The sequence below is a fragment of the Gymnoscopelus microlampas genome, assembly GCF_963454915.1.
Source record: "Gymnoscopelus microlampas genome assembly, chromosome: 24".
In the NCBI taxonomy this organism is placed as follows: Eukaryota; Metazoa; Chordata; class Actinopteri; order Myctophiformes; family Myctophidae; genus Gymnoscopelus; species Gymnoscopelus microlampas.
The window spans coordinates 11,148,571-11,169,267 of NC_139961.1; the positions used below are offsets into that span (position 1 = coordinate 11,148,571).

The 20,697-nt window shown below is 40.7% G+C and overlaps 1 protein-coding gene across 2 annotated transcripts in view; it reads right to left on the reverse strand.

The window, feature by feature from the left end:
• LOC311040494 (uncharacterized protein) overlaps positions 1 to 20,697 on the reverse strand; it is a 97,044-nt gene that overhangs the window by 28,473 nt on the left and 47,874 nt on the right. For both annotated transcript variants that reach the window (XM_084050808.1, XM_084050809.1), the window contains 6 exons: positions 5,040 to 5,138; positions 4,323 to 4,376; positions 3,107 to 3,214; positions 2,692 to 2,745; positions 2,442 to 2,540; positions 1,868 to 1,921 (listed from right to left, as the gene is read on the reverse strand). In XM_084050808.1, coding sequence (XP_083906934.1) covers positions 1,868 to 1,921; positions 2,442 to 2,540; positions 2,692 to 2,745; positions 3,107 to 3,214; positions 4,323 to 4,376; positions 5,040 to 5,138 — 468 coding nt within the window. The remainder of the gene's footprint in view (positions 1 to 1,867; positions 1,922 to 2,441; positions 2,541 to 2,691; positions 2,746 to 3,106; positions 3,215 to 4,322; positions 4,377 to 5,039; positions 5,139 to 20,697) is intronic.

The window sequence follows — 20,697 nt, forward strand, 5'->3', positions numbered from 1 at the left end:
GGATCCCAGATTGCATTTAGTTTGACTCGGTTCCACAGATAAACATTGTGAACAGTGCCGGTTTAGACTCCACAGGGGCCCTAAGCAGGATACAGGAAAGGGGCGAAAAAAGACGCGGGTAAAAAAAGACGAAAGAAAAAAAAAAGAAAGACGCGGGTAGCCGGGGCCCTACGCAATCTGCGTAGTGTGCGTATAGGGTGGACCGGCTCTGATTGTGAAAATAGCCAAACTGTATACAAGCACTTACGAGGCGTTGCAAGCTGGTAGATCGGCTATTTTCACAATGTTCGCCTCTTTCTTGTGTAATATTTGACAATTTGGTCAATTTGGTTAAGAAAGGTCCTTAAATTGTCACTTTGGAAATGTGCAGAATGCAGATACCCTGTATACACTTACACCGTATGTCGGTTTGTTTACTGAAAAAACAATGTTTCACATTAAAGCTATAATCATCTGGGGACCGCCCCAAAATAACCCCCACTTTTGGGAACCCTTGAACTAGACCATACATGGGCTACTGGCGGCTCCCCGCAGGTTAATATCAGAATACTGATATATTATTGATTTCAGCTGTTACAATTCCAAATATGCAAACATGACCCACTTTAATTACTTCAGTCTATATTAGTAGCTTAATGACTTTATTACGTCCAATATAATTGTATTTAAGTTCGTAAAATTAACATAAGTAAATGCATTTGAAATAAAATGTTACTTTTCAGGATTCCAATTCAAAAATAGCAACAAAAAAAAATCAGGATTGTAAAATTAAAAATTGCAAAAATAGCAGATCTACAAGCTCAAAACACATCGCCCTGCGACACGCTTTGAGCTTTTAGCTCAGCTATTTTTGCTACTTTTGTGTGACAGAATGGCGAAGTACGGCATTCATTTACGAAAAAAGTTAAAATACGGAGATAAGACGTGTCTGCCCGACAGTATATCGTTGCTGTCCGGCAGAAACCAGCAACCAGAAACCAACTCTTTTGACTCTTATGCATTTTTTGTCATAAATCAGTGCTATTGAACACCCTTTACGTCTGTGTGTTGGTCAAACAAATATTGAACCAATGAAAAGTATTAGAAAGTGCTTCTGACAAAACCAGCTAACTCCATTGGCTCCTCAAACTTTCTGCTAAACCAGCTAACTCTACCAAAGGGGGGTGGAGTTAGCTCGTTTAGCTGACTCCAGGCTCCACCCCCTTTTGACCTCCCACCTCATTGTGAGCTTGGAGGTCCATTTAGCTGTTCTTATCAATGATGAACAAAACCTCCTAACTCCACTTTTTTTTTTAACCCATTGAGACCTGAAGCCGATTCTACATGTCTCCTAAATCTCAACAGTTTTCTGAAAAACGTATGTTTCTATATCAGTGGTGCTCAATCTTTTTCATGTCAAGGACCACCAAAATGATATGTATTTGGCCGCGGACCCCCATCCAAATATGTTGTTCCAGGGACCTCCCAGAAGCAAAGATTTGAGTTAAAAATGTTCGCTTTAAAAATATATATATTCAACGATTTGCACACATTTTCACGATTATTCAAAAATAGTAGATCTACAAGCTCATAGCGCGGCACTCGGTGCCGCGCTATGAGCTTGTATATCTGCTATTTTTGAATAGCCCAAAGTGTAAAATAATGCTTTTTAGCTCAAATCTAAAAATGACACAGTTCCAGGTCTTAATGGGTTAATTTCCTGAAAAATTAACATTTTGGAGTTAGCTGGTTTCTGCTGGACAGCAGAGATCTCCAATGTGGCCCTCTGGACTCAGTGTGGAAATATAGTGGCCCTCTCCATCATCAAAGTTGCATCACCCCTGAACTAGACAATCAATACGTTGTTGTGAAGGAGTCACCACTATACCATTGGTCCTTGCTTCCCCTCCTCTCCTCCAGAGCCCTGAAGGCCTGTCAGACCCTGGAAAAGATCAAAGGTCAAGTTTAGAAAACAACCTTATGACATCACACCAAGCCACGACCACCCCAACAAAAAAATCATATTTGAACTGGGGACCCCCCACCCTGACAAGCACTTGGAATTGTAGGAGTTGAGGCATTACATTTAGTTTGACTCTGTTCCACAGATGAATGTTGTGAAAATAGCCGATCTACAAGCTCCCAACGCGAGGCGTTGTGAGCTTGTAGATCAGTCATTTTCAACATTTTTGAAAATCAACTTGCAGAGAGTCAAGTTGAGATAACATAATCCAGCAAAATGCCCTTCATGGTGCCTTTATGCTTTGTCAAAAGTTCATTATAATTGTTATTTACTACATTTAACCATTTAACATTTAAAGTGAGGATTAATTCTATTGAAAAGTCTATTGATTTACGAATACAAGACATATATTGAAGGACCCCTGGAGGTCACCGGACCCCTCTTTGAGAACCTCTGCACTTGGCAAAGAGACAGAACGTAATGATCGTGTCCACCGTACCCGTGCGCCTGTAAGCCCCGCCTCTCCATTGCGTCCTGGATCTCCGTTTGTGCCTTTGGCGCCGAGAGAGCCTGGCACACCTCTCTCACCTTGGGAACCCTGGGCAGAGACACGTCTAACATTCAGTATGATGGCAATGACAACCTTGAGGATTACTATGACAACCATGAGGATTACTATGACAATCATTTTTCATTGTTATTAATTATTTAATTCCCGTCTTCGACACAATCAAGTTAAGTCGACGTACCTTTTGTCCAGGCAAACCATCTCCACCCGGGAAACCCCTGTTTCCTGCAGCTCCCTGCAAAGTCACAGACAACGATATAGTTACTACGACCATTCTTGTCCAGTTGCTGCTTGTATGTGCGAACATACCTGGCAACAAAAAATATATGTGCATGTGACCATGTTCCATTGATCAACGTTCACTACCGTCAAATTATTGGCTTAGGAATGCATCAAAAACGTCTCCTTGAATTCAAGGCTTCATGGGGTGTGTGATTGATAGAAAATGAGTATTTTTGGGGGTGAACTAACGTTAATACAGTGACCCCCAGTTTGATATAGAGTACATTAGGCCAGTGGTGGCCACTGCATTAGGCCCCCATTTGATGAAATGCTTATCTCTGATCTACAGTGCAAAAAGGAGGTGTTGTACTCACACTCTCTCCAGCAGGTCCTGGGTTACCGATGGAACCAGGGTCACCACGCAGACCCCTCTTTCCCTCCTCTCCCATGGGGCCCAAGGGCCCCTGGAGACCTGGGACCCCCTAGAATGACATCAAAATCAATCAATCAATCAATCAATCAATCAATCAATCAAATAACATTGTTGTGTCTATGCAGTGGTGGAAAAAGTACTCAAATGTTTTACTTAGCAATACCACCAAATAAAAAATACTGCGTTACAAGAAAAAGGCCTGTGTTCAAAATGTTATTTGAGTAAAAGTACAAAAGTATTGGCATCAAAATATACTTAAAGTACGAAAAGTAAAAGTGCTAAAATGTTTGAAAATAGCAAACACAACGCCGCGATGCGACGCGTTGTGAGCTTGTAGATCGGCTATTTTCAAATAGCATAGGTATAAAATAGGGCTGAAGTGGTTAATTTATGTTCTATACTGTAATATAATTATTTATATCTGCAAAGTAAAAGTACAATATTTGCCTCTGAGATGTAGTGGAGTAGAAGTACAAGTACTGATAATTGTAAATACTCCAGTAAAGTAAAAAAATACCTCAAAATTGTATTTAAGTACAATCAAATCATCAATTTATTAATCAGTCGACAAATCAAGGAAAAGATACGTAGGTCAGTCAGTCTAACGCTAAAGTCACACCGGCGGCAGCAGTGATTTCTATCACACCGTTTTATCGCAAAATTAAAGTGTTCAACGTATGAGTGATCGCCTCTTAACCCATTAAAGCATACATGGGCAACTAGCGGCCCCCACCTTCACTTAATGCGGCCCGCAGATTAATTTCGTAATACTGATTAAATTATTGATTTCAGCTGTTACAATTCCAAACATGCAAACATGACTCACTTTAATTACTTCAGTCTATATTAGTAGCTTAATGACTAGTATTCAAATTCTATTGTCTTCAAGCTCAAAACGCGTCGCGGAGCTTGTAGATCGGCTATTTTTGCTATGTTTGTGTGACATAGAAGTACGGCATTCATTTACGAAAAATGTACGTAAAATACGGTGTCTGCCCAACAGTATACATGCAATGTGGCCCTCTGGAGCGAGTGTGGAAATATAGTGGCCCTCTCCATCATCAAAGTTGCATCACCCCTGCATTAAAGATGAAACACTACTTTGTCCAATGATAAGAATGCACGGGCATGCTGAATGAATTTTATTTCAATCTCACCGATTCTCCTTTAGTTCCCGGTTCTCCTTTGAATCCAGCCACACCTCCGTCTCCCTGTGAGAAAAGATCACATGACCTGGGGCTAAACACTGCACTCACAACGTATTGAATAATGTACACTATGGAAAAAACAAATGATCTCAAAACTCAAATATTGAAGTGGCGGTTGGAGGAGTACTCCGTTACAAGTAAAAGTCCGGAATACAAAATTGACTTGAGTAAAAGTACAAAAGTATTGGTATCAAAATGTACTTAAAGTACCAAAAGTTAAAGTACTAAAATGTTTGAAAATAGCCGATCTACAAGCTCACAACGCGTCGCATTGTGAGCTTGTAGATCTGCTATTTTCAAATAGCCCAGGTATAAAATAGGGCTTTACCGTTTAATGTATAATTTATAACGGAATAATCTATAAATAAAAAGTAACTAGTAACTAAAGTTTTCAAATTATTGTGGGGGAGTAAAAGTACAATATTTTTTTAGATGTAGTAGTAGAAGTACAAGTATAGACAATTGGAAGTACTCCAGTAAAGTAAAAGTACTTCAAGAACAGTACTTGAGTAAATGTACTTAGTTACAGTACATAGAATAGAATGTGTCAGGCCAGATGGGATGGTGTGTGTGTGTGTGTGTGTGTGTGTGTGTGTGTGTGTGTGTGTGTGTGTGTGTGTGTGTGTGTGTGTGTGTGTGTGTGTGTGTGTGTGTGTGTGTGTGTACCAGTATTCCCTTGGGCCCTGTCGTTCCTGTGGACCCCTGAGGGCCAGGGGGTCCGGGAGGGCCCAGTAGACCCGCTGGACCCTGGATTCCTGCAATACCCTGCAGGTGAGGGGAGCAAAAGAAAACACAAACTTAGAATCCACTGCTGAGCCTTCAGGAGATGCTGTACGTGGGCCTAAAGCTGAGTACAGAAGTCCTGACGTCACTCGTTCATCCCCTGGTTCGTAAAGTCATTTCTCTATGGAGAATAACATTGGGTCATCTTAGAAATCGTCTCATATAAGAATTATGGTCCAAAAATAAACAAACTGTCTCTGCGATATTGTCAGGGAGGAGGTTCTGTATCGTTTATGATAGTCAGTCACTATTTGATACAGTCTGTTTCTGGCGAAACTTTTAACTAATTCGGCGGAAGTAACATTATCGTTTTCTCACCGTCGGTTGATGCTTCGAGGGTCAAACCGCTGGGATCATTTGTTTATTTTTGGAACACAGTTCTTATTTGACGCGATATTAAAGACGTCTATGGGGATTCAGAACGGGGGTGGAAAACCGCGAACCAAGTAGGATGTGTAAATTACGTCAGACTTCAGTGCTCTATAGCGGTGGTGGAAAAAGGCTTTTCATTGACTTAATGGCAATATGGCCGCCTTGTGAATATGGTCTATTGGAGAGTTGCGTCAATGAGGGGCTCAGAAACAGCGCTGGTCGCGCGGTTCATGTAAACTCGAAATAGTGACAAACGCTTGTACCTGTTAGACTCCAGTGCATTCCGTAAACTTCCGGTTCAGGGCTTTGTTGTCACTATTCGCCAATGTAGAAGACCTGGCCTAATGAAGTGAACGGAGGTGACGCAACTCTCCTTTGTATGGCTCTGGTTATCTGTACCCGTGTCTTGTCTAAACCCAGTGGTTCTCAAACTTTTTCATGTCAAGGACCCCCAAATTGACACTTACTAAACCGCGGACCCCCATTTGAAAATATTTGCCAGGGACCCCCATAAGAGAAGATTATATTTTACGGCTCTAGCAGGGATTTTCAACCATTTTAATTTCAAGGTCCCCCCTTTGACATGCATTGAGGCTACGGACCCCCATTTAATGTCATTTGTATCTCTGGGTCCCCAATTCTTATTGTAAAATCAATGTTAATTTAACTCTGAGAGAGTGCAAATGGAACCAAATGGACCCGTACACTCTCAGAGTTACATACCCATAAGCGTCCATTTGGTTCCTACTAGCTATCCATCATTTAGCTGGGGACCCCCTGGAACCCCCTCACGTAACCCTGGGGGTCCCCGGACCCCACTTTGAGAACCACTGGTCTGACCAGTCCTGTGATTTGCCAGTGTATCCACCTGTGTCCTCTTAGTCTCCCAGCCTATCACAGTGTTGATTGTCAGTTGTGTTCACCTGTGTCTAGTTAGTCCTGGTCTATTTATAGCCTTGAGTTTTCAAGTGCTTGCTTGTTTGTAAAGGTATGTCACAGTGTTAGTTCCTAGCTCCTTAGTTTGTCCTAGTGTCGGACCTTTGCCCCTAGTGCTTAGGGTGAACATACGTCCTCTTTTACCCGGGACATGTCCTCTTTTGGGGGGCTGTCCGGCCTGTCCGGGTTTTTTTTTTAAATAAAATCCTTCAAACGTCCGGGGTTTTGAGAGTTTAGGTAGCGTGTACTGCATCTGTGTATCATAGTAGGGGGGGACGTATCGTAGCAACAATGAACATGAGCATTTAAGCCAATGAGCTGCTGAGCAAACTCCCAGACGCCCAGAATCTCAAGTGTTGCCATGTCCGCTTATTTACCGCAACTGCTGGACAAGATTTGGCTTGTATTTGGAGGTATGTTTCCATATTTCTCTCACGAGACTGGGCAACACTGCCTGTCAGCTGCATGCACACAGTCACAGCAACGAGACACACACACACACACACACACACACACACACACACACAGACACGACAGCACATACATCGCGCTGCCAGTCATTCATTGATTCCCTGATTTGAAAGTAAAAGATGCACAGAGGCAGAGCCGAATTAAGGAAACCAAACCCTCCAAAAACAAGGATCAAACCCGAAAAAAAGAAGATTTTCGTGCGCGCTGCGCGTGTGTGCATGTGCTTGAAGTGTCCTCTTTTTGGGAATTCAGAATATGGTCACCCAACGGCCTACTCTTCTCGTGCTCCTTTGTTTGTTCCTGGTTCCTTTAGTAAATAAGCCCTTTGTTTTTTATCTGCCCTGCCTCTGCCTCATCCTCTGACTCTGTCCTGCATCCCGTTGTAAGCTTGTAGATCTGCTATTTTTGGTTCGCCACATCGCACACAGATCTTTTTAAGAGTTTATGCTACGAACTTCCGGTATGCAGACGTAAGGGGAAGGACGTGCTTCGTGGCTCGCTCCACTATTATTTCCCATTTATCCTCCTTATCTTGTTTAAAACTATTCTTTCTAAATGTGAATCGGGCGTGTTATGTCCTTGGAACAGTTCTGGCCGGCCTCATTCAAAAAGATGAGTAAAAAAGTAACAACAAGACTGCAAGATAAGACGAGATCAGAACGCATGGCTGCTAGCAATGGCGGACAGGAGGGGCCTACCTCCGATGCTAATGCTAATGCTAGCGCGGAGCTGGATGGCCTCGACCCGGCTACGGCCAGGGCTTTCCAGGCTATGACTGATCATATCACAAAAGCAATTGATGACAAATTGACCCCGCTTTTGCTATCCATCCAGAATGTTGTGTCTGAGCTACAAGTGGCTGAAAAACGGATTGGCGAAATAGAGGAACGCGTGGAAATGGTCGAAAAAGACGTCACCGATAACGACAGCCGTGTACTTCTGCTCGAGAAACAACTACAAGATGCAATGGAAAGACTGGACTCAATGGAGGACAGGAACCGTCGCGATAATTTGAGAATCTACGGAGCTGTAGAAGGTATAGAAAGTGGGGACCCCCTGAAATACTTCGAGACCTGGATACCTACGCTGCTCAATATACAGACCAAGACGGGTTCGATTAAATTGGACCGATGTCATCGCTTGGGTGCTAAAAACGACCAGGGGTCCAAACAACAAGATCGACCTGCCCCGCGTTGCGTGATTCTCAAACTGCACAACTCCAGGGACAAGAAGACGGTGATGGACGCAGCCAGGCTGGCCGCGGAGAGGGGAGAGCAGCCGCGGTTCCAGGACTCGATCATCTCTTTCTACTCTGACTACTGTAAGGGTACCCTCCAGAAGCGCAAGTCTTTTGACGACATCAGAAGGCAGCTGAAAGCGAAGAAGGTGGAATACTCTACGCAACACAATGGGGTGCTTCGCATAAAACATAACGGCAAGGTAACGCTGTGTCCCACCCCAGAGACGGCGACTGATTTTCTCAGCTCCCTGGGCTGAGCTCTTGAGCACAGCTCTGGGGACATTATTTGTGTTGTGATTTGGGACTGGGACAATGTAACTTGCCTTCAAACTAAACAAGATAAGTGATACATTCTCTTTTTTTTTTTTCCTTTATTGTTTTCTTTCTATTTTTGTTTTATTTTTATTTATCTTTTGTTAGGATAAATGGGACATATGTTTTTTCTAAGTCAACGTGTAATAAGGCGAGCCACAGCTCGGGGTTAGATAGCACAACAAGCGTGCTTTTGGCTAAGCTAATGCTAGCTTTTTTCCTGTGTCTCTTTTTGTTTGCCCTGTGGGGCGTTTTTCCTCTGCCTCTCGCTGTGGGAGTCCTGTATCGAGAGTTTTTTTTTTTTTTTTTGCTGGATAGATAGCTTTTGTAGACCCGTTTTCATATGGGTAGTGGCTAACGTTGAGAGCCCTTTTTCTTTGTTTTCAACTACTTTAGATTATGGCTTTGTGTGTTTTTGTGTGTGTGTTGCTCGCTCGACATGTGGATTGGACACCTTTTTGATGCGCGGTTATTTGATCATAATGCTTACTACTTGGACACTACACAAAGACTATGGTGCCATATTACTGTTCATATCTTTATTTCATTGCCAAGGGGACATCTTTCCTTTACGTTTTATTGTCATTACCTATTTCGCTATGACAGATGTCATTGAATAGTCTTAAAATATGTTCTTGGAACGTCAGGGGCTTGCATAAACCGATTAAGAGGAGAACAGTGCTGGCCTATTTGAAAAAAGAAAATGTTAATTTTGCTTTTTTACAAGAGACCTATTTGGAGGAGAGTAAAGATTTGCTTAAACTTAAACACACCTGGATTGGAGACGTCTTTATGACATCCTATGCATCTAACACCAGAGGGGTTGCTATCTTAGTAAATAAGAATGTTGCCTTCAGATCCACACATGTTATAAAAGATAAAGAGGGTAGATATGTGATTTTAAGGGGTATTTTGTTTGGAAAATCTGTGACTTTTATGAATATTTACTGCCCTCCAGGTTACTCTGCAGATTTTCTAACCAAGGCATTTTCAGAGTTTGTGGAATTAAGTGCGGACTTCCAATATGTGGCTGGGGACTTTAATGTCCATATAAGTCCTCTTTTGGACAGATGTCCCCCTTCTGTTGGTCCACCCAGTAAACGAGCGAAAACGCTTGCCTCAATATGTGATGATATTGACTTTGCTGATGTCTGGAGGACATTTAACCCCTCTTCTAAAGAGTATACGTTCTTCAGTAACCAACATAAGTGTCATACAAGATTAGATTATTTCTTTATACCCAAACGCCTACTTAACTCCATAACATCATGCAAAATTGGCAGCATAATTGTGAGTGATCATGCGCCAATTTATTTAGAATTCTCCTTCCGTGAGATACATAGATCTTCCAGACACTGGAGACTCAATTCCACCCTCTTGAATGATGATGTTTTCACTGATTATTTTATTTCTCAGTTTAGGACTTTTTATGAGGTAAATGCTGGCTCTGCACCTAACCCAACCATTTTATATGAAAGTGGGAAGTGCTTTTCTCGTGGTATTATTATATCCTATACAGCCAGCAGGCGGCGGCAGAGGATGGCACAACAAACACAACTTGAGGACAAACTCTCTGAGGCAGAAAGATGCTATTTGACTGACCCCACAGATGACAAGCTGAGGGAGGTGAATGCTGCTCGGATTGCCGTTGAGTCCACGCTGTCCTTGCAATCAGATAAGAGTCTTAAATTTGCCAAACAACGTTTATATGAATCGGGGGACAAGCCTGGTAAATATTTAGCTTACCTGGCTAAAAAAAGGGAAAACTCACAGACAATTGTTTCAATTAAGGATTCTGAGGGCAATATTACTTTTGAGAACAAAATCATTAACACTGTGTTTGCTGATTTTTATAAAAAACTATACACCGCAGAACAGAGTAATGATGCCCCTGAACTAATGGATGATTTTTTCTCCAGTATTAACCTCCCTGTGATTTCAGATGAGCAGAGGACTTTTCTAAATGCCCCTATCACAAAGGAAGAGATCCTTACAGCCCTTACAAAACTTCAATCTGGTAAATGCCCTGGCCCTGATGGCTTTGGATGTGAATTTTTTAAGAAATTTCAAGATTTATTGATCGATCCCTATTTGGCCATGTTAAATCACTCATTTGAAACAGGGATCCTTCCCCAGTCTTTGAGGGAGGCCAATATCACATTAATCCTTAAAAAGGGGAAATGCTCTGATGACTGCGGCTCGTATAGGCCTATTGCACTATTAAATTCTGATTTAAAGCTACTTTCAAAAGTATTGGCTCTACGTCTTGAGCAGTTTCTCCCTCTTATTATTAATATGGATCAAACAGGATTTATCAAGGGCCGGAACTCCTCTGATAATGTACGGAGGCTTCTTAATGTTATCCAATACATGCATAGCCGTAAAGAGGTCGGGCTGGTGCTCTCCCTGGACAGTCACAAGGCCTTTGACCGTGTAGGCTGGCCTTACCTCTTTCATACTATGGGTGTCTTCGGTCTGGGTGATACATTTATTAAGTGGGTTAAGATTCTGTACAATGACCCTCAGGCAGCGGTTCTTACAAACGGCCTTAGGTCTAAAAACTTCACTTTACAACGCTCGAACAGACAGGGTTGCCCTTTGAGTCCTTTGCTGTTCGCCATCGCCATAGAACCGTTTGCCCAGGCCATACGCCAATCTCCTGTGGTCTCTGGGGTTCTGGTCGGAGAAAGGGAGCATAGGGTCACTTTATATGCTGATGATGTCCTTTTATTTTTAACCAGACCAGATCTCTCTGTCCCCGGTGTTATGGAAATCATTGACAAGTTCGGATCCTTCTCGGGTTTTAAGATTAACTTCTCCAAATCAGAGGCCATGCCACTGGGCTCCCTCCAGACTGTTCCGCGGGCCCCTGACCCGTTTCCATTTCGATGGTCCCCTGCTGGCTTTGTCTATTTGGGTGTCCATATAACTCCCCTATTTGAACAAATGTACAGTGCCAACTTTACTCCTCTTCTGGAAATTGTAAAGTCTGACCTTGACCGGTGGACATCATTACCACTGTCTTGGTTAGGTAGAGTGGCGCTTATTAAAATGAACATACTTCCAAGGTTATTATATCCACTCCAAATGGTTCCTATTTTTCTCTCAAGCAAGGTGGTTAAGATCATTGAAGGCTGGCTAAGCTCGTTTATTTGGAGCAAGCGACGGCCTAGGTTAAAATTATCAAAATTACAATTATCTGGCCCTGAGGGTGGTCTAGACCTTCCCAATATAAAATGGTATCAGGCAGCTGCACAGTTGCGATTTGTAGCGGCCTGGTTAAAGGATGACCAACCTTCAATTTGGCTAGATATTGAAGCTGCACAGTGTGATTGTCCTCTCCGGAATCTCTTGTTCCTTACAGACCCTAAAACAGTGAAGAAATGTTGTAAAAACCCTATTGTCTCCAACACGCTTAGGGCTTGGAGGGTGGCGAGGCTCCTGGAGGGCCGAGCCAAAATATCATCACCTCTCACCTCAATTCAGGGGAACCCAGACTTCCCTCCGGGCCTTAATGACCTTGGGTTTAATGCATGGAAAGATGGTGGTATAACAACACTAGGGCATTTGTTTGAGGGTTCTTTGCTCATGTCATTTGATCAGATACAACAGAAATATGGTCTATCTCGCAACAATTTTTTTAGATTTTTACAGGTGAGGGATTTCATTCTCAGGCGCACAACACTATCAACTAACATAGGCACCTCTCCAATTGAAAGGGCATTGACAATGGATTTTACAAAGGGTTTTATTAGCATTCTCTATGGCATGTTAAGATCCAATGCGACTGTTAACACCCTGGATACTAAAAGGAAATGGGAGAGAGATCTCGGGGTTGAAATTGCAGACGAAGTTTGGGAGGAAATATTTGAAAATGCAAAGAAACTCTCTATATGCAATAGAGCCTGGTCGGTTCAGTTAAGAACTATACACCGATTACAGATCACTCCTAGCCTTCGCCATAAAATGAACCCTAATCTATCACATCTCTGTCTTAAATGTAAGATTGAAGAGGGAGACTATATTCACTGTATATGGTCATGTCATAAGATCAAACGTTATTGGCTGGGTGTTGTGCAACAGTTGAATGTGATTTTCGATATGGAGTTTGAACCTGACCCTATGTGTTTGATTCTGGGACTTCCTGATAAAAATATTATTGACAAATTTCATAGACGCCTGTTTAATCTATTAACCTATGCTGCGAGGAAAAATATCCTGTTGTCTTGGATTAATGAGAAACCACCAACAAAGAAAGATTGGCACAAAATAATCATGCAGTGCATGCCATTGGAATTTTTAACCTGCCTCCTACGTTCCACAACAGATGCTTTTTATAAGATATGGGACCCATATCTACATTTTATTGGTCCTCAATTGTCTGACACTTTAACAATAGGGTTCCTTAACAGGAGTGATTCCGCTGACCTTGATGTATAATGTCTAAATCCTTGCTTGTTTATTTTTTTTATTTTTGTCTTATTTTCATTTTTTCTGCTGTGGATGTTTGTGCTGTGATCTATATTTCTTGTACTGATTTTTATTTAATTTTTTGTTGTTCTTGGGGTAGTTACTCACCCATCTGTGTAATGTCAAGCACCAATCATGTATATATATATTGTGTTATCTTTTGGTCCAATGTAAGTATGTGTAATCTATATTTGTATCAGTGTCCTTGTCCTTTTATAACGTGTCTGAGCTGAGCTGTTTGTCTTGTCTTGTCTTGTTTTGTCTCTGTGTAAAAAAAAGAAAAATCAATAAAAATACTATTGAAAAAAAAAGAGTTTATGCTACAGTAGAAACATTTTGGTTATTTTCTCATTAAAAAAAATTATGGCCTACAAAAACATAGCAGTTCAACCATAGCATTGAGGCTTAATAATATCCAAACCTGTAAAGTCAACAAATATGCAAAATGTGAACTGAATCGATTGGCAGTCGGTTGATTGATGCCAAGGGGCCAGCTTCTGAGTTCAGAGTTGTAAATTGAGTCTATATAGTAGGGTCATTTTTGGCACTTCCGTGACCGCGGAGAGCAAAGGTCCGTTTCTCAATGGATTTGTCATCTAGGAGGGTTATTAAACAAATTTGGCCGGGGTGTGTTTTTAAAAGGGGCGGGGAAACTTTGTGAGAGACCAAAATCCAAAATGGCTGCCATGAAAATGAACTTTTTAATGGTTTGACCTACAATGATGCACAATACATGGTTCCAGACCTTGTTTTGGTCAAGGAATACATATTTGGTGTTTACATAATGATTTGACCTATTGTTGACCTTCAAATACAAGATGGCTGCCAATTATGAGCTCCAAAAGGCTTTTTTTCAAAATCGTCACAGAGCCTTCTTATTAGGCTCTAATGAAAGTTCTGCTCATGATGAGTTGAATAATATACAGTATAAGTACACAGAAGTAATCTCTGAGGTCAATAGAGTCAATGTTTGTGTGTAAACAACAGTTACTGATTTGCGGTTTCCCATTAAATAGGGTCTCAGTAGCCTACTGAGAATATGTTCATCCCATCACATTTTCATGATGAACCAAAATTAGATTAGCACTATAGCCTAACATAACATAGTATTCTGTATGCAAAGCTATATATATATATATATATATATATATATATATATATATATATATATATATATATATATATATATATATATATATATATATACTTTTACCTGCCTTGTCTAACCAGTCTTGTGATTGTGTCAGTGTTTCCACCTGTGTCCTCTTAGCCCCCCAGCCTATCCCAGTGTTGATTGTCTGTTGAGTTCACCTGTGTCCTGTTAATCGCTGTCTAGTTAAGCCCTGTGTTTGCACTGAGTTCTTGTTGGTCTGTAGACCTTTGTCATGTGAGGTAGTTAGTCCTTGTTCTTTGTGCTCAAGAATCTTGTACAGTAGATTTTGGATAAGAATCTCTCTCCAGAGCAGGATGCACTGCCGCACGTCCCGTCTGTAATGCTTGGTCTACCAACCCCTCCACTACTACCCCTGCTGTAACCAGCGTGTCTGCCATTCCAGAGCCCTTGAATCACTTGTAGATGGCATATATGTAGGACATCAGCTGGTGGAAATGTACGAGGATTGGGAGGATGTCCTTGAACATTTCTGGATTCTCCGCCTTGAGCTGAGCGAGCCAACAAGTAAGGAGAATGGAATATTCTTCTGCCACATGGCCTCCACACCATGATGTCATTCACCACTGACTTGCTTGGAGGTTCATGTTGTGTGATATTATATGAAGAGGGGCTGGTGAAAGCTACATCACTTGCTGGTGTTGAACTTGCTGGTGTTGAAACTCAAGACTTTTAGTGATTGTTGGTAGTTTGAAGGGTTTTACAGCATAGCTCTGCAGGAGTCTAGCCGTCTATAAGAGGGCCGGTCTGTCTGTGTGTATGTGTTTCCGGAGCTAATCTTGCAAACTGCTGGACCACTCGGTACCAAATGTCTAACGCTGCTAGCAGGCTAACGTTTTTGTTACTTTATTTTTTCACATTCTTTTTCAAATATTTCAGTTCAGTTCAGTTTCAGTTTATTTCCAGCTTTTGGACAATACAAATGCTTTAGTGCAGTAAGACACAGTACAGGCAGTCTACAAATGTCCTTGATGCTGGAAAAGGGGAAGGGAGAAGCATAGTGCTTATCGAGCCCTAACCCTGGCTCAGTTTACATATAGAAAAGAAAATAGACAATCATTATGATGATAGAAGTAGATACTATAATAGATAACATAATAGAAAAAAAGAGTCAATGTTTTGACACTCCTAGATAGGAAATGTAAACATTTCAGTGTTTAACACTCATCAAAACCATCATCAATTGAAAATAGAATAGATCAAGTAGAAAGGTCTGTTTTTTTGTTTTGTTTTTTAACATCGGTTACGGTAAATAGTAAAGAAAATAAATAAATAATAAATAAATAATAATAATAATATATGTTTTGACACGAGATACATGGTTTCTCCCACACATGACCTTTCTCTCATGTGGGAGTCAGGACGGCAGAGAGCTCTGCGTCACTGTGGAGCGGGTGACAAAGGTAAGTTATGATATGATAGTACAGAGTATGTTAAATGAAATATAGTCTAGTTATTATCAGTAGATTGAGTTTCTTCCTGTAAGTATCTGTCAAAGTAGCTATTTTTCAGTTTCCTTTTGAATTGAATGATGTTTAGGCTTTTTTTAGTGTCATCAGCTAGCCCACTCCACAGTGACATTCCACAGGATGAAACAGACATGGACTTGAGGGTAGTGCGTGCAAGTGGTTGTTGAAAGTCTGATGGGTTTCTAAGGTCATGGTGACTACTATCTTTCTCTGGAAATCTGTTTTGTATGTTGATTGGAAGTGATTTATTTTTTGCTCTGTACATGACTTGTGCTGTTTTAAATTTGACTAGATCGGGAAACTTTAGAATATGTGAATTGTGGAAAAGAATGTTTGTATGGTCACGGTACCCAGTGTTATTTATGACTCTTATGGCTCTTTTTTGTAGTATGGAAAGTGAGTGAATTGCTGTTTTGTAGGTATTTCCCCATACTTCTACACAGTAGGATAAGTATGGTAGTATCATAGTGCAGTACAAGATATGAAGTGATTTGGTATTGAGGATGTGTTTTGCCTTATTAATAACAGCTATGCTCTTTGCAATCTTGACTCCCACATGCCTTATGTGGGGTCTCCAACAGATTTTGTCATCCAGGACAACACCTAGGAATTTATTTTCGTATACACGCTCAATTTCAATGTCATTTATCCTAAGATTTAGTTCTGTTGTAATGGCGCGGTTGCCAAAGACCATGAACTTTGTTTTTGTTAAATTTAGAGAAAGTTTGTTATTGTCAAACCACTGTTTATATTTGCTTAGTTCAGTTGACATGGATTGCACAAGCCGTTGGATGTTTTCCCCACTACAAAAAATGTTCGTGTCATCGGCAAAAAGTACACATTTGGTAACATTCGATACTGTACACAGGTCATTAATGTACAAAATAAATAATTTGGGGCCCAAAATTGAACCCTGAGGTACCCCACAAGTGATGTTGAGATTATTTGATTTGAACTCTCCTAACTGAACGTACTGTTGTCGACCATCAATATAGCTCTGCAGCCATTTAGATGCAACTCCTCTAATGCCATACCTCTCTAACTTAGAGATTAAGATGTTGTGATTTAAAGTATCAAAGGCTTTTTTTAGGTCAATAAATACTCCAATTGTGAACTGTTTGTTATGTATATAGTCTGTTATATCTTCCATTAGATCAATTAGGGCCAAAGAAGGTGATCGGTTTGCTCGGAAGCCATACTGATTTTCGGACAACAGTTTGTGTTTAGCAATATAATCATCCAATCTGACCAGAAATATCTTTTCTAATATTTTTGAGAGTTGTGGAAGCAGGGAGATTGGTCTGTAGTTTGTAAATTGCTGTTTATTGCCGGATTTGAATATTGGAATGACTTTTGCGACTTTCATTGAACTCGGAAAGGTGCCAGTATTTAAAGAAAGATTACATATGTACGTGAATGGTTTAATAATGCTATGAATAATTCTTTTAATCAGTGACATGCTAATGTCATTACAGTCGGTTGATTGCTTATTTTTTAATTTGGCCACAATTTCAATTACTTCCTGCTCTTCCACTTCTCTCAGGTACATTGAAGATGGGTTGCTAAAGCCTGGGTCTTGATGGTGTCCAGTGTTAACAGGTTGTATTTCATTTGCAAGAGTTGGTCCAATGTTTGTGAAGAAGTCATTGAAGCCGTTTACGATATCTGGCATATTATCTATTTTTTGTCCCTGGTCGATAAAGTGCTTTGGTAAGCATGTGTGAGCTGTGCCTTTCCTTATGATTCCATTTAATATATTCCATAATCCTTTTGTATTATTTTTATTATTTTCTAGGATGTTATTATAATAAATGTTCTTACTTGCTCTCATAATATTAATTAACTTGTTTTTATATCATTTGTATCTATTTTCGGTATCTGTGGTCCTGTTTTTTATGAATTGTTTATATAAATTATTCTTTTTTTTACAAGCGTTTTTTAGTCCCTGTGTCAACCAGGGTTTTGTTGATTCAGAGCTTTTGTCTTTATATTTTTTGATAGGGCAATTTTTATTATATAGACGAGTAAGTATGTCCAGGAATATATTGTATGCATTATTCACATTTGTATCTTTTAGTACACTACTCCAATTTTGCATAGCAAGATCCCTATTAAGGGCTTCAATAGAGTATTCCGTAGTTTGGCGTTTGTATTTGAATGTGGTTTTAGTCTCTTTCGCCACATGTTTCCATTCATACAGTGCAAACACAGGCAGGTGATCTGAAATATCATTCAATAGTAAGCCTCTCTCAATGTTGCCTTCAATATTATTTGTAAAAATGTTGTCGATTAAGGTAGCTGTAGTTCTTGTTATTCTGCTGGGTTTAGATATTAATGGGAAAATATTCATACTATACATACTGTTCACAAAATCATCTGTGGTTTTAAGTTTGTGAGGATTCAAAAGGTCCAAGTTATAATCTCCACAAATAAAAATATTTTTCTGGTGGATATTACTGAATAGGCTTTCCATGCAGTTAATAAAGGATTCCACGTTAGTTCCCGGGGATCTGTAGATACAGCTTACTATTATATTTTTCTCTTTCTCCATGATGACCTCAATGGTTATGCATTCAATTACTTCGTCGAGAGCAAATGACATGTGTTCAACTACCCTGTAAGTCAGAGATTCCTCAATGTACAAAGCTACACCACCCGCAGACTGTTTTTTTTTCTATTTATATAATTAAATTCGTAGCCTTTCAAATTATAGTTGAGTCCTTTGTCAGGGTTTAACCATGTCTCTGAGACTGCTATTATACTGAAAGGTTTTGAGAAATGACTGAGGTATTCCTTTATACTGCCAAAGTTTGCATGCAAACTTCTACTATTGAAATGAATGAGTGACAAACATTGTTTGGCCCCCATATTTAAGCTAAGTTGTGTATCATTGTAATACTGACATTTATTACTCACATTGTTATATATGTTGTTATCTGGATCAATATGCTGTTCGTAATCAAAGGGATTGTACTCTGTGAATTGGAATGTTTCAAAACTCACATTGTCATTAATGTGGAGACTTTCGTCCCTTCCTACAAATGGCTCCTCAGATCCAACCATCATTTCGTACTGTGGTACTGTACATTATGAAACTGCATATGCATATGTTATAATATTCAAATAGATCATGGTAGTGATATTTGTGGCTATAATTAGGTATGGTAATAATAATAATAATGCATATATATAAATTAAAGGTTACAAGAGATGGACATGCAATTTGATAGTAATGGTAAGGTATGGTTATGATAATGCATACTATGTAATAAGTATTTGATTGATCATCGAGTAATATAGTATATATGGTAATAATATGTATGGGAATATAGTAAAACATATGTGATACTATGATAACAATACATTGATAGTATAAAGAGGTATAATATTGTGTTTGGTTGTAAAGTATGAGATGCTTAGGAATGATGTTAGATATAATGGAAATATATAGTTTTGATAATTCAATGCTATAATGATCAGTGATATTATGAAATATATAGAAAAATAATGCCAATATCACGCAGTGTCTATGTATATACATGTATGTAGTAATGTTAGTTCCTGAGGGATATAGCACCATATGGATAGAGTTCCTTGCGCATCAATTTGTGTTGCCTCATACCTTAAGAAGTCCTCATTCAAACTTTACCAGCTCAGAGAGATCTTTGATGAGCAGCGTCTTGGCCTCTTCTGGGGTTTCTCCATTCAGTTTGATGTAGATCCTGCAGTTGTTGGTCCACGTTCCCTGAATCTTCTCCTGTTTCCTTAGAAATCTGGCTTTTTTTGCTATGTCTCCATTTCGTTTTGTCAGGTGTTCATTCAGGTAAACGTTGGAGCCCTTCAGCTTTTTCCCCTGCTTGAGGGTCTCGATCTTTCTTTTCCTGCTGATGAACCGGATAATTATGGGCGGACTATCTTTGTTATCTCTCCTCGCTAGAGGATGGCATGCCTCGATTTCATATTTGTCAACATTTATGCCTTTTTTGGCCAGGAAGGAAATAACCTGGTCCTCAATGGAGGCAATGTCACTCTCTGTGGGCTCCATTAGTGAGGTTGCTGCAGCCCTGGCATAGGTCGGTGGCCTGGTTTTTAAGCCACTTACTATTAAGTCATTTATTCTTGAATATTGTTCGCAGTCATCTAGCCTCCTTTCCAGGGCTGCAATCTTCTTGTCCTTCTCATTGTTCTGTAGTCTCAGCTCTTTAATCTCCGCCATCATTTATGTGATGACTTTTAGCTGTTTGGTGATGTTTGAGAGTTCCCCTGACTGAAAGTCAAGAGCTTTCTTAAGTTCATCAATTTCGTTCTGCCTTGTAGGTGGTGCCATGGTGATGTACGGTGGTTCTCTGTCACACACACACACACACACACACACACACACACACACACACACACACACACACACACACACACACACACACACACACACACACACTCCAAACAAAGTCCCTCCCGTTGTCCGCCGTGTCCTCCGAAGCGTCTCAAAGCGTCCCCTGCTTCACTTGTATCCTCCGAGTCCGAAGCGTCTCAAAGCGCCCCCTGCTTCGGTGCTGTTGAATGTCCTACTCCCGCGGCGATCTCGGCGTCCCCTGCTCCCGGTGGTCAGTTGCCGGCGGCACTCAAGTCACCCCCTCTCCGGTGTAAACCTCTCTCCGCTCCGGCTGTCGCTCCGTAAAGGCTACGGCTCGGCAACCCGTTCTCCGTCTGTTCTCAGCACCGAAGCCCTCCTCGGCAGGTAATCAATGACCTCTACGCTGGGCAGCGCGTTGTTGTTGTGAAGAAAGTTGTTGTTGTTCTTCCCAATGGTCTGGCTTGTTTGTCGGCGTTGGCGGGGCTCCCCCGTCTCGGCGTTCACCTCCGCGGGCTACCCCGCAATGGCGTTCGCGGCGGCGGGGTCCCCCACCTATGCCGACTCGGTGGCTTTATCGTTCAGTAATCAATTTAGATACGTATTCAGTTTTCCAGACAGCTTTTTCTTTTTTTTTTCGATTTTATAGTCATATATCATAGATGACTGACGTCACAGGCTGGCCACATGCAGTCCTTGATCCACATTGGAGCCACACCGTTCCCATGTGGTCCCTGAGATACACGATAAAT